The sequence below is a fragment of the Melospiza melodia genome, unplaced genomic scaffold (genome assembly GCF_035770615.1).
Source record: "Melospiza melodia melodia isolate bMelMel2 unplaced genomic scaffold, bMelMel2.pri scaffold_62, whole genome shotgun sequence".
Classification (NCBI taxonomy): domain Eukaryota; kingdom Metazoa; phylum Chordata; class Aves; order Passeriformes; family Passerellidae; genus Melospiza; species Melospiza melodia.
The window spans coordinates 1291626-1309031 of record NW_026948801.1 but is presented as its reverse complement, the minus strand read 5'-3'; the positions used below and the strand labels follow the sequence as shown (position 1 = coordinate 1309031).

General features: G+C 55.3%; 1 protein-coding gene and 1 long non-coding RNA gene across 2 annotated transcripts in view; both read left to right on the top strand.

Annotated features, from left to right (window-relative positions):
• LOC134413949 (serine/threonine-protein kinase pim-1-like) overlaps positions 1 to 4434 on the top strand; it is a 55290-nt gene extending 50856 nt beyond the window's left edge. The window contains exons 2-5 of the mRNA XM_063147964.1: positions 2558 to 2659; positions 2779 to 2829; positions 3027 to 3393; positions 4027 to 4434. Of these exons, the coding sequence (XP_063004034.1) occupies positions 2558 to 2659; positions 2779 to 2829; positions 3027 to 3393; positions 4027 to 4361 (855 nt within the window). The 3' untranslated portion in view covers positions 4362 to 4434. The remainder of the gene's footprint in view (positions 1 to 2557; positions 2660 to 2778; positions 2830 to 3026; positions 3394 to 4026) is intronic.
• A 16-nt stretch (positions 4435 to 4450) lies between these two features.
• On the top strand, positions 4451 to 6068 carry LOC134413942 (uncharacterized). The gene is made up of 3 exons (XR_010026617.1): positions 4451 to 4604; positions 4794 to 5694; positions 5965 to 6068. It is a non-coding gene; the product is annotated as an uncharacterized LOC134413942 (long non-coding RNA).
• Positions 6069 to 17406: the final 11338 nt, after the last annotated feature.

Here is a 17406-nt window from a genome sequence, read left to right as displayed (position 1 = left end):
ACCGCCAGTACCCAGATCGGGAATTTTTCAGATGCCTACACAGCACAATTCCAGCAATTTGCTGGCACAGAAAATTAGCATCAGGAAATTTCTCAGTGCCGGCTCATCCCTCACCCAGATCTGTTGTGCGCTGGCACTGCCAGTGCCCACATCTGGCAATTTCCCTCTTCTGGCACCACCCATGTCCAGCAATTTGCTGGCAAAGAAAGCTAAAACCTGGCAATTTCCCCTTGCCAGCACCGCCCAATCTGGAGTTTGCTGGCAGCAGGACCCCAGGAAAGAAGGAAGGAAAGAAGGAAAGAAAAAAGGAAGGCATCCAGATCCAGTCCTTCCTGGAGCCTGAAATGGGCTGTTTGCTGGCACTGCCAGTGCCCAGATCTGGAAATTTCCCTATTCCGGCACAGCCCAAGTGCAGCAATTTGCTGGCACAGAAATCCAAAACCTGTGGCAGCTTCCTGCTACTGGGTCTGGCACCACCCACATCTTGCATGTCATGTAACCAGAACCCAGATTTGGAAATTTCCTGGTGCCAGCAGAGCCCAAATCTGGCAGATTTCTGTCGCTGGCAATGACACCACCCAGATCTGGTGTTTGCTGGCAGCACCAGCGCCCAGATCTGAAAACTTCCTGGTGCTGGCACAGCCCAAGTCCAGCGATTTGCTGGCACAGAAAGCCAAAATTTGTAAATCTGCAGGTTCTGGCTCCAGCACCATCCAGATCTGGTGTTTTCTGGGATCGCCAGTACCTAGATTTGGAAATTTCCCAATGCCTTCACAGCCCAGGTCTAGCAATGTGGTTTTAGCTAGCTTAGGAAGAGAAGTTCCTTGGACGGTGACTTTCCTTTTTCTTGGAACTGTTTAAACCTGCTCTGGACTGAAAACCCAGACAAACACCGGCAGCAGCTCACACCTGTGGCCCCCCCCGAGCTCTGGGACGCTGCATTCCAGCGCCAGAGGGACTTAGAAGAGACTGAGTGAGCCAACTAGAACACACGAAAAGGGCTTTCTGAATTTGCCATCTCTTCAGCACTGTCCGAGGTTTTATTTAATGCTATTCATTTTTCATGCTTGTGAATACTTTACTTGTTAAATAAACTGGGGTTTTTTTCACTTTTCTCCAGGAAAGTCTTTTCCTGAACTAGTAGGGGGAGGGGCTTCTTGAACTTCTTTCTAGATGGACCCCTTTTGGAGATTTCCTCCCAAAATTTGCCCTAAACCAGCACAGTCATCATGAAAATTTTACCAGTGACATAATTTCCCGGTGGCAAATCTTGTGACAGAAGCTTGACCTTGTTCTCCATGAGAGATTCTTGGGAAGAGCAGACAGGAGAGAATTCCTGGAAAACTGAAACAGCATTCCAGAAGTGAAATGAAAATGAAGGAAACAATCCAAGATGTTTTCCTCTGTTAATTTCTATGCTCCCCTTTTCCATGTTGCACTACTTCTCCATCCCAGTAATTCCAGATGCACCTCACCTCTAAGATTGGTGACTTAGGGATTTTTAGACACTGTAAAATACCATGAGCCACACAGAGTTTTCCTTCCCCTGTTTTTACTGGAAAGCAACACTGGAGATGTAAGTGTGGTGCTTGGGTCAGGTAGGAATCCTACACCAAGGGAAGGTGGCCCGACAGTGTTTGACCCTCAGCAAGGACAATGCCCAGCAGCAAGCGAGGGGATCGCTGTGCCAGTGTGCAGGAGTCAAGGCTCTGCATCTGGGCTCAGCGCTGCAAAGTTCCCGTGTTTGGGCAGACGGAGGGGCTGTCCCCGGGGCGCGCGGGGCTCGAACGTGGGGCTCGTGGGGCGAGCGGGGAACGGACACGGGGACGAACGGCCCCGGTGCTTCAGTTGCAGCAGCGGCAGCGGCGGCAGCGGCAGCGGCGGCAGCAAAAGCAGATATTCTCCAACACTCTTTCTCTTTCTTTCTCCTCTCTCCCTTTCCCGCTGTCTGGCACCCTTCTCTCGGGGTCCCTTGCCCGACGTCCCTCTCCTCTCCCAGCCTCCCTCTCCCCTGCCGGGCTGGGCCATGCCCTCGGCCCGGCCCCGCCCCCAGGCGGGGCTGCCCCGTGCCCGGCCCCGGCCGTCCCGCCGCGGTCTCGCCTCCGCCCGGCTCTGGCAGTACTGGCGGTGGCGCTGTTGGGCGGGCATCAGTGCCTGGTGCGGGGGCGGCATCGCCGCCCTTCGGCTCCGCCTGGCCCGAGCCCAGCCCCGGACCCGACGCAGGCTCCAGTCCCGACCCCAGCCCCGGCCCCGGCCCCGGCCCCGGCCCCGACCCCGACCCCGGCCCCGGCCCCGGCCCCGGCCCCGACTCCGGCCCCGGCTCCTCCCGGGGCCCGCGGAGGACACACGCGGCGCAGCCGCTCCCGCCGCCTCCACTGCGGTTTCCCCGGCCCGAGCTCCGCCTCTCGGCAGCGCGGCCGCCGGCACCGAACCTCCCGTGCCGCGTTCCGAAGAGCGAACGCCTGGGCATGGCCGGCCCGGTGCGGGTGAGGGGCGCTCGGGGGCCGTGGCTGGCCCCGGGCCGAGCGCTGACAGCCGCGTCCCGCCCGCAGGGAAGACGCAGCAGGGCCTGAAGGAGCAGTACAGGCTGGGTTCGCTGCTGGGGCGCGGCGGCTTCGGCAGCGTCTTCGCGGCCACGCGGCTCTCGGACGGCGCCCCGGTGAGCGGCGGACAAGGAGGAGTGGGCGGAGGAGGAGGAGGAGGAGGAGGAGAAGGGCAGAGGATGGGGCTGGGCAGGGCAGGCGGCGAGCTGAGCCCGCTGCTCCCCTTGACTTGCAGGTGGCCATCAAAAGGGTGCCACGCAACCGCGTCCTGCACTGGGGCGAGCTGGTGAGTGAGCGGGGCCAGCAGCCGGGGCTGCCGGCCGGGGATGAGCCGAGGCCCGGCAGGGTGGGAGCCGCCAGGACACCCCGAGGGAGAGCGGGCGTGGGGCCAGCGCAGGGCACAGAGCATCCCTGGCTGGCTGAGGGTTTCACGAGCCCCAACACGGCATCAGCCCCACTGATGGCATCGTGCTCCTCCCGCAGCCCGACGGCACCAGCGCACCCCTGGAGACCGTGCTGCTGGCCAAGGTGTCCACTGGCTTCCCTGGTGTGGTCCAGCTGCTGGAGTGGCTTGAGCTCCCCAAGGACATCTTGATGGTGCTGGAGCGGCCAAAGCGGTGTCAGGACCTGCATCGTTTCATTCGGGCACGGCGGTTCCTGCCCGAGGAGGAGGCGCGGGAGCTGTTCCGCCAGGTGCTGGAGGCCGTGCGGCACTGCACCAGCTGTGGGGTCCTGCACCGCGACATCAAACCAGGGAACATCCTGGTTGACCTGGACACTGGGCAGGCCAAAGTAATTGACTTTGGCTGTGGCACCTACCTGCAAGACACAGCCTACACTCACTTTGCAGGTGAGCCCACACAGGGCTCCTGGGCCCAGCATCTCATGACCCAACATCTCCCAGCCCAAGCTGGCTGTGGCAGCAGGGATTCTCTCTTTTGTGGCCTTTCATGGCACTGAGTCTTCAGCTGAGTTTCTTTTGAAACTCAGGGCTGAGTGGGTAGCCATCTTCCAGCCCTGCTGGCAGCCTTTGCCCCCCACTCTGCCCAGAACTGGTGCTGGGGCAGCCAGCCCAACAAAAACACCCATGGGTGGGAGTAGCAGAGAGGGGGGACTGGAACCGGTGCCCAGCCGGTTTGGTGTGCAGGTGAGAAAGGGCTTGGACTGCTCCACTCACCTGGTCTGTTGGGGTTCATAATGTTTTTTGGGGCAATGCAGGCAGGGAGGATGAGAGCATGGTTTTTCCCAGCACTGGGTGGGTTCTTCCTTGTTATGGTCAGGACTTGCCAGGGCTTCCACTGCCCCCTTGAAACACCAGTGGCTTCTTTTCCAACCCCAAGTCTGTACACAAGTCCCAGGTGCTGGTGAGAGGGCAGTGCTCACCCTGTGTGCCACTGAGGCAGCCCCCACATGCCCAGGGATGCTGGGGCCAGGCTCTGGGAGCAGCAGCATCCCCCTGATGAACTCCATCTGTATTCCATAGGAACACGGTCATACAGCCCCCCGGAATGGACCCACTTTGGCCGGTACTATGGCAAGCCAGCTACCATCTGGTCCCTGGGCATCCTGCTGCACCAGATGGTCTGCGGGGAGCACCCTTTCAGGAGGGGCCAGAACATCAGCCTGGACCATCAGCTCTCGCTGCCACAACGGCTCTCTCAAGGTGGATCCTCATCTCTGGGCTTGTGGGGAATTCCAGTGCTGGGAGACAGCAGCGGGCTTGTGGGCATCCTGCACTGGCAGCTGCTGAGGAGGTGGCACATGTCCTGCTCTCCTCCAAAACAGGGAGTTGATGGGAAAGTTCAGGCCGAGCTTTGAGCACATCCAGCATGGCCTGGGCATGGGAATGGTGGGGCAAAGCCAATAGGAGCCTTCTCCAACTAACTGGTGGTTTCTGGTTTCTCTTCCCAGAGTGCCAAGATCTGATCAGGCAGTGTTTATCCATGCTGGACTTGGAAAGGCCCTCATTAGAAGAGCTGTTCTGTCATCCTTGGATGAAGGATATTCATCTGCCCTAGAAGAAGGGAGAGAGCCACAGGCACACTTTGATCCAGGGCCCTGGTAAGTTCCAGCTCCACACATGCCTTGGCAATCAGAAGCAAAGGAACCCAGCCCTTTTTGTGTTGCCTGTGCCACTGCATCGGGCTCATGGGATGGGAACACACAGACCTTGTGCTGGACCTGAGCTGCTCTGCCCAGCACTGGTGGGCGCCATCCCAGCTGGTTTTGCTTGTTCTGGTTCCCTGACAGCTGGGGCCCTGGGCAGAGCCCTGAGAGCCTGATCTGCCCCCAGGGAAGGAGAAGGAGCCCCTGGAGAAGCTGTACCAGGTGGGGCTGCTGCTGTTGGAGAGAGTGAGGATGACACCAAGGATGACAAGCTCTTCCTCAGCCTGGCCAGCTGAAGATGATGGACTTTGATTCTGGCACCTTCTTCAAAGCCAGGCTCCACAGTGAATTTGCAGATGAGTCCACATGCAGGGGGATGTTCTCAGATTTGGGCATTGCCCAGCCTGGCTGGGAACCAAAGGCTTCCCCTTTGCTGGGGCAGATGCAGCTCATTCTTCAGTGGCTGCCCAGCTGCTTTTGGCAGGGCTGGGGCATGGCCTGGGGTGGGTACGAAATGGGAGTGGGCTCCTGGCCCTGCCAACAGCCCCCAGCACCCACCATGCCCCGGGCTGGGGCTGGGGCAGCCAGCCCGACACAAACAAAGCCCCATGGTGGGAGCAGAGGTGGGACTCCAGAACTTGTGCAGGGGCTGCTTTGCTGTACAGGCAAGGAAGGGCTTGGGCTTCTCCACTGCCCTTGTTTGCTTTGGGGTCACCGCGATTTTAGGGGGCAGTGCAGGGGGGGAAGAGAGAAAGTGTGGGCTTCCCTCACCCATGGATGGGTTTTTCCCTATCATGTGGGGGTTTGGCCTTCCTCAAGGCCCTGACAGAGATGGGAGTTTTTACTGTTTTTCTTGTTTTCTCTTTTTGTCTCTAATCTCTTTTCAATAATGTGTTGTTTGTTTTTCCAGAGGAAGCGTTCCAGGTGGTCCAGTGTGGATGGGGAAGTGCTTGGGAGCAGCTGTGGCGTGGATGGGCCGTGCCCTTGGAGAAGGCTGAGGACATGGTTTTGGAGCAGCTTTTCTTTCAGCCGTGGCTGGAGTGAGGTGGGTCCCTGTGTGCTTGGCAGAGTGGGATCAGAGCTTTTGGGAGCTGGCAGCGAGCACAGGAGCATCCTGCTCTGGGCAGCTGCTGAGGGCTGGATGTGCCGTGGCTGGCTGCAGGCTGGGCACATGTGCTGCCCTCCTGCTCTGTGCCAAAGGCAGCAGGGATGGGCAGCTCTGGGCACAGCCAGCATGGCCTGGGCACCGCAGGCCTTGGCACAAGGGCACAGGAGCCCTCAGCTGACGGGCGCTTTCTGCTTTCTCTCCTTGCAGCCAGGCTCTGCGGGTGCTGAGGCTGCTCTGGGCTCTGCCAGGGCTCTGCTGGGCTCAGCCCTGAGCCCAGCTGGGCTGGCTCTGCCCTCACATTGCTCTGACAGCTCTGCATCAGACGAGCCCATTGCGAGCACAGCGCCTGAGCTTTCTGCTTTGGCAGGTGAGTGAGACTCTGCTGCAGGCCCAGAGATTGCAGCTGGGGTCACACATCCAACTGGCAAGGACCCAAACTCTCCACAGTCCCAGCTGAATGCCTGGATCTGTACAGGGTGTTTTGTCTGTCCCATTCTTTCTTCTTTATTGGCTGGAATTGTGCAATTGCACTTTCTTCCTCCTCTAGCAGTGCCACGAGTGGGCCAAAGCTGGCGAGTGGGCCGTGCTCCTGAGGCAGTGCAGTCTGGAGCTGATGGATGGAGAACTGCCCTTCTGCACTTCCAAACCAGAGGAAAAAGCTGTAAGTGGGACTTTATGTCTCTAAGAAATCCCTGACAGTTTCAAAAGGAATGTGCAGCTCATTCGCAGGGTGAGAAGGAAGGTCATCTTCTAAAGGATTTGGGGTTTGACAGAGTTTCCATTCCCCGTCCTGCTTGGAGCTGGAAGGGCACAAAGCAATTTCCTCTTGCTTCGAGCACAATTTCAAATACCAGTGTTGGAAACAAAGCCCAAAATCTTTTAAGAGGCTTTTGAGGTCACAAAGATGGATCCATGCCATCAGCACATTTACAATGGAAATAACTGAGTTCTCATTTTAAAAAGATCATATACCTGTTAATGCAAAGAATGTAACTTGGCATTTATGGTTTTTTTTCATTAACTGTATGTTATGTTTTTTCACTAACACTTGGATTTTATTCTTATCTTTTACAATTTATCAATTTTTTCCCTTTTTCCTTTTTTTTTCCTTTCAATAGAAAACATGTCCTACAAAAGGAATGTCTTTTGCTCCTGGTTCCCGTGTGGAGCAGCTCCCTTCCTGCTGGCTGAGCTGCTCAGGCAGAGCCCGGCAGCCCTTGGCCCGGCAGGGCTGAGGCTTTTCCCCATTGCTGGGCACAGACTGATGGAGCAGCACTGCTGAACAGAGGCACACAGAGGGACCAGCAGCAGCTGCCTTTGGCCACCTGAGGCTCCAAGGCCCAAACTCTGAGCAGCCAGGGCTGGAAGAGACTGGCAGGATCTGATCCCTGACTCTGGGCCAGGGCTGCACAAATGACCCCACAGCAGCAGCAGCAGCAGCAGCAGCAGCACATGGAGCTGACTTGGAGCACAGCCCCTGCCCCTCTTCCCTCCCGTGTGCAGCGGTGTCACAGCAGCCTGAGGCACCTGGGAGCCCCCAGTGTGGGGGGAGATGGCAGCCCTGGGCTCCTGGAGGCTGTGGAAGGAACGGAGCTGGGCACTCCCTGTCCATGGGGAGCTTCCAGATGGAAAAGGCTGCTGTGCCCAGGCAGCTGCAAGGGCACAGAAAGGAGGCTCTGGAGCACTGGATCTGTGCCAGTGCCACAGTCCTGGACAGCAGCCAGCGAGCCCTGGGGGAACAGAGGGCACAGCAAGAGGGACAGAACCAGGCAAGGGCAGAGACTGGAGAGAGCCAGGCCCGGGAGCAGGAACAGCTGCTCCATTGCACTCTTGGAGAAAGCTCTTGGCTGGTTCAAAGCGCTGAAAGGCGTGAAGGGCAGAGAGGAGGCCACAGCAAACAATGCTCCTGTTTGCATAGCCTCCCCTCTCCGTGTCCCAGAAGGAATTGCATGGACTGTGTTCTTCTCTCCGAGCCGTCTCGTTCAGCATGAGCAGCTCAGCACCAGGAACTGAAGGAGCTGAAGCCTCAGGCCACAGGAGCTGGGCAAGAGGAGATATTTGGAGCAAAGTAATGCTGCTAAAATAGCCCCAGCTGAATGCAGTGGATAGAATCATGGAATCACAGAATGCTTGCTGTTGGAAAAGCCCTCTGAGCTCACCCAGTGCAGCCGGGCACCCAGCAGTGCCAAGCCCAGCACTAAAGCACATCCCTGAAGTGCCAAGGCCTGGACACCAGCCCTGAGTGAGGCCTGGACAGCAGGCCCTGAGCCAAAGGTGGCCTCTGGATGAACCTTCCAAGCAAAGGTTATCTTTGTATCTGCTCCCTAATGAAATATGCATGGTGATTAGCACTGTGGTAGATGTAGCCACTCCTTAGTGAAACATGGATTGACCTTTGTGTATTTAGAAGCCAGACAAGGCCATGAAATCTGACATCTGGCCTTGTTTGGGGCTGTATGGTGAAAGTCACCTCCCTCAGTTCCTCCTTGAGCCCTGGCCAGGCTTTGGGAGGGACCCAAGACGAGGATGAAAGCAGATGTTGCCACACTAGCAGTGCTGTCAGTTTGTTCATTCAGCACTGTCAGAGCTGGGCCCTCTCCCAGCGGGGTTGGAGCCTCACCTGTGGCTGGAGGCACCTGCAGGAATTCCCAGTGCCCAGGAGTGGCTCTGCAGCCCTTGGCTGTGACAGCTTCCCCAGCTGCTGTGTGGATCTGGGGGATGGTAAAGGCTGAGGGTAAATGCTGCTGGATCTTTCTTAATCACTGCTGCAATCTTTGGTGGGGATGGTTGGGTGCATTGCTGAGCTGCTCCTTTTGTGATTCTTTTCAGCTCTGAACTGCAGGAAATGACACTGATTTCTTCAGTTGGACTGTGTGTCTCTGGTGCTGATTTTGCACACTGGTAAAACAAAACTGGCACAGTCTGGCCAGATGCCAACAAAATGTCACTTGTTCAATGTAAATGTGAGGAATCAGTCCCATCAGAAATTCCCAGCTGGGGAGCCCTTCCCTGGAGTTCCCTGGCTCTGGAGTGGGCTGAGGTCAGAGCCCCGTGTGGGAGCAGTGGGGCAGTCGGGTAAAAGAAGCTGCGCCCCTGGATGTCTTCAAATGCATCCAAAAATTGCACATGGAAAAGGAAAAGACCTTGTGGGTTTGGGCAGACAAAGATAAATTTGTTGAGAGTACATAGGAAACAGCACCCTCAGAAGGAGCAATTATTGTTGGAATGCTCGCACATGGAGCAACAGAAGAGGTTTTAATCTTGAGCTCAGATGCATTTGTGCAAGTGAAATATTGATATATTGTATCATTATATACCTATTTATAGGTTAAGACATTTATATATATATTTACATATGTATTTATATATTTTAATATGTATCTATATTTTGATATGTCTATATCAATACATACATAAAAAATGGGAATAATATGAAATAGTGCTGACAATAATAATTTGGTATCTTTGGCTGCTCAGGGATGTAACACTAAATACCCTACAGAACAGGATTGGCCAGGACCCTAGTGTCAGTGGTCAATTTTGTGAGATCGTATACAATGAAAAAGGGAGGAAGGGATGAAATTGGCTATTTTTACAGGGTTTGCTTATACTGTGATGCAGAGTGCTTTGTCTGTTCCTGTGAAAAATACAGTGATTTTGCCTGCAGGGTTTTTCATGTACCAGACTATGCACAAGCTGCAGGATTGGTTGAAAGGGTGAAGGGGTTGTTTAAAAGAACAGTTGGAAAAATGAGGAGATGGGAACCTTTGCCCATGGAGAACCCATCTCCCAGATGTGCTCCATGCCCTTAACAATGGCCCACTGGGGAAATGGAAACCCCCTGGCTGTGCACGGCTGCCCCCAATTTGCAAATCCAACCATGGGCAGTGAGACTTGGACTGCCTGAGAAATTGTTCTGGCTGTGATGGTCCCTGGCAGGGCCAGCCCAGAGGCTGCAGGGCTGGCCCTTCATGCATTGGAATTCATTAGGATAAATTCAAAACAAATGAGAGCTGTCAATTCTGAAACAGGAATTCAGATTCCTCCAGGACACTTTGCTTTGGTAACTGCTCACTTGGAGCTTGGCCTTGCAAAGTGTTCCTGTCATGGCAGGTGGAATTGATGCAGAATATCCAGGAGAAATTACAGTAATTCTGTTAAACAATAATGAACAAGATTGGATTATTCAACCCCGTGACAGGGTAGCACAATTATTGATATTGGAATTTTGAAAATGAAAACAAAGCAGACCCAGCTCCAATCACCACCGTTTGTGGAGATAAAGGGTTTGGATCCAGCAGCCCTAATAATGGAGTCAGAGTGTGGGTCCAGAGGCCAAATGGCCCTCCCAAGGCAGCTGAAGGAGCAGCTCCTAGGAAAGACAACTCTGAGTCCTGAAACCTGGGCAGGAACAATGGGAATGTGTCCCTGCAGCCAAGGATTCTGTGTGAGAGCAAGGAGATCTGACAGGAGATTGTTTTACACATCCTGCCAGACCAGATCTCCCTGTTTGCCCCAAGGGCCCCTTTGGAAAATGCTCTGATTCACGGGGCTCCATGTGAAGGCTGCTGTGACACTGAGGGACTTGCACAGGAATTCCATCCAGGAGCCTGGGTGCCCCTCAGGGACTGGGACCCGGCCCCTTCCAGCCAGAGGGGAAAGGGCCCCCCAAGCCTTGTTAGCCACAGACAGCATGGTAAAGCTGAACAGCAAAGGGCCTGGGGGCATTATTCTGGAATTAAAAAGGTGCCAGCTCCATGCACAACAGAATTCTTGTTCCTAATTGGAATGAGATTGAGAAAAAAGAATGAAGAACGGTGTCACTAAAGTACTACTGATGTCTGTAAAGGTGTACCTTGATAGTCAGCCAGAATCTTTGTCTGCCACAAACACCTCTAGTGTTTCACCAAGGGATTGGTCATCAAAATGTAATGATGGCTTATGATGGATTGCTGAACTTCTTTTGTAATTCTTTGCTAATGATTATATGCTTTGCTGAGCTTATCCTTTTGTAAATCTTTGCAGCTGTGCATGATATAAATGACACAATTCTACAAGTTGGTGTCTGTGTCTTTGGTAGTGACCCTGCCCACTGGTGACCCAGCGCCCTCTTTTGCCTAAGTGTTCCCTGGGAAGGCAAAAGCACTCCCTCCAAAATTCCCCCTTTCCTCCTTGTTCCCCCCTTCACACCCTGAGCATGATGTGCTCTGGTCTGGGGTATGCCTGGGGTCAGTTGGGGTCCCCTGTCCTGGCTGTGTCCCCTGCCCAGCTCCCCCGCAGCCCCAGCCCCTCCCCAGCGTGGCTGACGAGGGGCAGGACAGGCCTTGGCTGTGCTGCAGCTCAGCAAGAACAAAACCATCTCTGCGTGCTCAGCCCTGTGCCCAGCACCCGGCCCAGCAGTGTCTCAGTGCCAGGGGCTGTGCCCTCAGTCCCTGCCGGGGGTTTCCATGGCAACTGCCAGGCCAGGTGACCCACGTGTCCCCCCAGTGCCGGTTGCCATGGAAACAGTGCCCAGCCCCGCCCCTTTCTGTCTGGCTGACCTGGCTTTGGCCCTGGCAGTGCCGCTGGCTGCTGGTTCCTGGTGCCTGAGCGGCCAGTGCGGCACAGGGCAGGTGGCCATGGCACAGCCCCCAGCAAGGGATCCCCTCTGGCTCTGGGCACTGACACCAGCCCTGAGCAAGGGCCCAGGGCAGCTTTCCATGGCCACCAACCATCACAATGGCTCCGGGCATTGCTTGCCATGGCCCCAAACCAAGGAATGGGTCCCCGTGGCCATTGCCATGGCACCTGGTGACACCGAGTGTCACTGCAATTGTACCTGGAACAGCCCTGGCACCACTTTGTCCTGAGGGTTGCCATGGCAGCTGAGGACAGCAACAGCTGGTGCTCTGCAAGGGCCCTGGGGCAGAAGGGAAGGAGCAGCAGAGCAGGGGCTGATCCATCCCCAGTGCGCTGCACAGCCCAGGACAGTGTCCCAGAGCGTCCTCATGGAGCTGCCAACAACATCCCCCCTCTGCAGCCCTGGCTTCTGCCCCAGCTTACAAAGGTGCCCCATCCTTGCAGGCACAGACACGGCAGCACTGGCTCAGCAGCCCCTGTTTGCATTGCACAGAGCAGAGGGAGCACCCCCATGCTGTTGGTGTGGGGACAGGAACCTGAGGGAGCACAAATGCCATCAGCCCCTGGGGCCAGCAAGAGCTGGGGGACAGCAGGGAAACCAGTCAGCTTTGTCCTGGCCTCTGCAGTCAGCCAGAAAGTTTGTTCCCATCAGCTGCGAGTTTCCTGTCCCACTGCAGGTGCTGTTGCTCAGAGCCAGGGCTGCTTGGCAGCCACCCCCAAACTGCCCTGAGCATTTCCTTGGCTTCACCTTTGATTTCTTTACTCGTCCTGATACAAATGTCTTCCCATTGCCCCCTCCCCTTCCCTCCCCTGCAAACAGCCCATCCCTGCTTGCCCTTTCCTCTCTGGCCCCACTCCCCATTGCAGTTCCTGACTTGGCACCACAGGAGCATCCCTTGGGGAGCAGGATCATCCTACAAGTGCTGCAGGAATTGTCTGCAGGTTCCTGCAGTGCCTGGTGCTGTTCCCTGGCCATAGGCACCCCAGGCCATGGGGGCACATCTGGGCTGCTGTGTCTGGCTCTGGGGCTTCCTGTTCTGGGCAGTGAAGAGGAGCTGCAGAGGCTCTGCAGGACTGACAGGATGGGCTTTGGGGCTGGCAGGAGAAGCTGAGGGACCTGGGCTGCTGGAGCTGCTGAAGAGGAGGCCCAGGGCTCCTCCTGCAACTGCTCCAAGGAAGGTTTCAGAGAATCCCAGAATCAGCAAGGGTGGAACAGGCCATGGAGATCATCAAGTCCAGCCTGTGCCCTGACACTGCCTTGTCTCCCCTGGGTCTCCTCTTCTCCAGGATAAACAACCTCAGCTCCCTCAGCTGTTCCTCACAGCTCTTATATTCCAGATCCCTCAGCAACCCTATTTCCCTTCTCTGGACATGCTCCAGCCCCTCCATGTCCTTCCTAAATTGGGTGGCCCCGAAGTGCAAACAGCACTCGAGGTGCTGCCCAAGCAGTGCTGAGCACAGGGGAACAATCCCTGCCCTGCTCCTGCTGGCCACACCATTCCTGAGCCAGGCCAGGAGCCATTGGCCTTCTTGCCCACCTGGGCACACTGCTGGCTCATGTCCAGCCTGCTGTCCATCACTCCCTGCAGGTCCCTTTCTGCCTGGCTGCTGTCCAGCCACTCTGTCCCCAGTCTGTAGTACTGCAAGGGTTGTTGTGGCCAAGGTGCAGAACCCAGCACTTGGACTTGTTAAACCTCACCTTGTTCGATTTGGGCCCAGGATCCAGCCTGTCCAGGGACCTGTGCAGAGCCCTCCTACCATCCAGCAGATCAACACTCCCAGCCAACTTGGTGTCATCAGGGTTCCATGAGGCCCCCAAGTGTCCCAATGGTCTCCATGATTCCATGAGGCCTCCCAGCGTTACACTGTCCCTTTGGTTCCATGGGACTCATTGATGTCACGAAGTCCCTTGGATCCTTGGGCCCACTGACCCTGCAGTGTCACAGTGGATCTTTTGTTCCATGAGGTCAGGCAGTGCAGCAATGCTCTCCTTTGTTCCACCATGTCACAATGGCCTCTTGGTCCCAAGGGCCACCACAGTGTCAAACATGTTTCCTTCATTCCACAAGTACCTGAGGAGCAGCCCTGACCCCTTGGTTCCATGGGGCCCTGCAGTGTCACAATGGCCCCATCGTGACACCAGGTCCTGCTCTGTCACAATGTCCTGCATGGTTCCACAAGGCCCTGCAGGGTCACAGTGGCCTCTGTGGTTCCAGGAGGCCTCACAGTGCCACAATGTATTCCTTGGTGCTGCAGTGTCACAATGGAGCCCTGTTGACACAAGATCCTGCAGTGTCATCAGGGACCCTTGGTTCCATGGGGCACCACAGGGTCACAGTTTTTCCCTCAGTTCCCAGAGTCCTTGAAATGGAGCAATGGCGCCTTGATTCCATTGTCCCCAGGCTCTCCCAAGAGTCTGCTTGGTTCCACAGTGGCACAATGGCCCCTTGGTTCCACAAGGCCCTGCAGTTTCACAGTGACCTCTGTGGTTCCACCAGGACCCAGACTGTCACAATGGACCCCTCGCTTCCATCCAGCCCCACAGTGTCACAATGGCCCCTTGGCTCTGTGCTGCCATGTCGTACACAGTGTCACCATGGTCCTCTTAGTGCCACCAGGCCCCACAGTGTCACTATGGCCCCTTGCTTCCCCAGGGCACTGAAGTGTCACAGTCATCAGAGAATCAACCAGGCTGCAAAAGTCCTTGGAGAGCATCAAGTCCAACCTGGGACCCAACACCATTTTGTCACCCAGGCCATGGCACTGAGTGCCACATCCAGTCTTTCCTTAAACACTTCCAGGGATGGTGACTCACCCACGGCCCTAGGCAGCCCATTCCAATGCCCAGTTGTGTGGAGAATATTTCCTAATGTCCAGCCTAAATGTTTCCTGGTGCAGCTGAAGGCTGTGTCCTCTTGTCTTCTCACTTTTCCCTGGGAAAAGAGCCCGAGCCCCACCTGGCTGCACCCTCCTGTCAGGGAGTTGTAGAGAGTGATGAGGTCTCCCCTGAGCCTCCTCTCCTCCAGGATAAACAACCCCAGCTCCCTCAGCCACTCCTCACAGGACTCGTGTTCCAGACTCCTCCCCAGCCTTGTTGCCCTTCTCTGGACACGCTACAGCCCCTCCATGTCCTTCCTAAATTGGGGGGGCCCAGAACTGGACACAGCACTCGAGGTGCTGCCCAAGCAGTGCCGAGCACAGGGGAAGAATCCCTGCCCTGCTCCTGCTGGCCACACCGTTCCTGATCCATAGGAGTGCCAGGGGTTGTATGAGGGAAAAGGTGGGGAGGTGTTGGGGACAAAGTGTTATTGATTGTCAGCCATGAAGGGTCTTGATTTTCACGTGTATTCAGACTGCTTTAGAAGAGTCTGGGGGTCAATATCAATTGGACATTTCTGATATCAATCAATAAACAGGAAATGAAAACCAAACTTGCATTGTTTTCAATACAGCAGATTCACTTTAAATACTCTTCTGAAATCTGTCTAATTAGCCACAGAAGAACTGAAAACATAGATTATTCCCAGTGGTTTTTTCCTTTTTGGGTATTTGAACAAATGTTTATGAGCTTTGCTCACTGAATTCCTGAACTGAGGAGCTCCAGAAAGAAAATGCCCCTTGAGGAGTAAAATCCATCAGCAACCTCCAAGTGACTGAGGATCCATCCTGATCAGAGTAGCAATGAACAGAAATGGGCACAGCTTTGTGGCTGCCCCAGCTCTGGGATGAGCCCTGGGCCTGGAGCAGGAGCAGCTCTTGCGGGCCCCAAGGCTGAGGCTCTTGTGCTGCCCTGGGCAGATGGGATGGCAGCAGGGGCTGCAGAGCTCTCAGTTCCTCAGGCAGAGGGGAGCAGGGCAGCCAGGGAGCCTCCTTTGGCCTTGGCCAAGCACCTTCCCCCACGGTGGGGCTGAATCTTGCGGCAGCTGCAGCTGCTGCTGTGCCCTTGCCAGGGGCTGAGGCTGTGGAGCAGTGCCCAGAGCAGCCTGGCCTGAGCGAGGCTGTGGGGCCAGAGCCGGCCGGGCTAGGGAGAGGCCCTTGGTGCTGCCCAGAGCTCAGGGCAGCTGGCAGAGCTTGCAGGGAGCTGGGCTGGGCTCTGAGAGCCTGGCCCAGAAACCATCAGTGTCCATCTCAGCCTGGCTTAGCGTGCAGAGACCAAGAAGATCAGCCCAGAGTCTGCAAGTTCTCTGGGTGGGAGCTGAGCTTGTGAGCCCCTGAGCCCCACCAAGTGCTGGGGCTGCACCTCCATCTCCAGAGATGTGATAGATAGGAGCAGGGACAAATAATTCCTGCTGGATTGTTTCTTGTGTTTGCTTATACAGGTGACCTGGAGTCATATGTAGATGAGCTGTTTTGTTTCAGATAACTCGGGTAAAGTGATAAGAATAATATTTTTAGCTGAAAATAACACTTCACACATAATACACAATAAGAAAGAAAACATACATAATCAGAAGAGCATCTGAGTTTTTAAGAGCGTGAGACTCATTGATGTCCCAGCAGTCAAACCTGTTCAAATACTTTCCTCAGGGCTTCCTTGAGATGAGAGGTGACCACCAGAGGCCAAAGCCAGCCAGAGCTCTCTGTCCGGCAGCTTTTGTCTGGGAGAACCCTGGCATACAGGGAATTTTCGAGGGAAGTATCAATTTTGGCTGTGGGCACCTCGAAGGACAAATGGTTCTTTTCCATAGGAAGGAAAGCACTGGGCACCAGTTCTCTAGGGGCTGATGAATGGCAGCCCTCAACATTCCAAGATCAGCCGGGCCTGTCAAGTGGGCCCTGGGTGGCCAAGCTAGCCAGATCTGTTCCATGTTCCCTTGGTTCCATGAGGCCCTGCAGTGTCACAATGTTCTCCTTGCTTCTGCGGTGTCACAATGGCCCCATGCTTCCAAGAGGCCCTGCAGGGTCACAGTGGCCCTTTGGTTCTGTGGGGCCCCACAGTGTCACAATGGTCTCCATGATTCCATGGGGCCTTGCAATGCCACAATGCTCTCCATGGATCCCTGGTGCCCTGAAGGATCACAGTGGTCCTTTGGCACCATGGGGCCTTGAAATGCAGCAATGGCCTCTTGGCTCCACAAAGCCCTGCTGCTTCACACTGGCCTCTTGGGACCATGCAGCCCAACAGAGCCACAATGATGTCCTTGGTTCCACGAGGCCACACAGTGTCACAATGGTCCCTTGGATCCATGAGGCCCTGAAGTGTCATCATGATTCCACAGGAAGGAAAGCAGGAAGTAAAGCATGGAGCCCCAGTCTTCCAGGAGCTGATAAACAGCAGCCACTAGAGGCCGAGACCAGCCAGATCTGTCTGTCCTGGCAGCTTTCTTCTGGGAGCAACAGAATAAATACCTTGTATCTCAGGTATAAATATTCTGTATCCCACATATATGGGATTTTGGGGGAAGAATCCCAATTTCAGCCCATGAGTACCTGGATGAGAAGGCCAGTTCTTTCCCTCAGGAAGGAAAGGACAGATCCCCAGTGTTTTTAGGGCAGATTAGAGGCGACCACCACAGCCAACTTGAGCCAGGCCTGTCTGTCCTTGCAGCTTTTGTCCAGGAGAAACCCTTGCATGTAGGGAATTTGGGAGAAGAACCAATTTTGTCCGGAGCTGTGAGCAGAGGCTGAGGGAGCTGGGCTGGTCCAGCCTGGAGCAGGGAAGGCTGAGGGGCTCCTCATCCCAGCCTGGCAGTGCCAGCGAGTAGGGGATGGAGAACACAGAGCCAGGCTCTTCTCTGGGGGGCCTGGTGGAAGACAAAAGCCAATGGGTGGAAGGGGAAAGAGGGGAGATCAGCCAGGAGAGGAGGAGATGAAATGAGTCAGGCTGGTTTCAGCATTTCCTGAACACCAAGAGCAGCCTGATCTCCCTTCTCCATTCACCACTGACAGCTTTGCAAATCAAGAATTGTTCGAGCTGTTCTGTCCTCACTCCAGGACGAGAATCCTGATGCAAGAAGTTAATTGTGTTTATATCTATCACAGAACCATGTTTGTGTGAAATAAATTTTAGTATGAAAATCACTTGTAAAT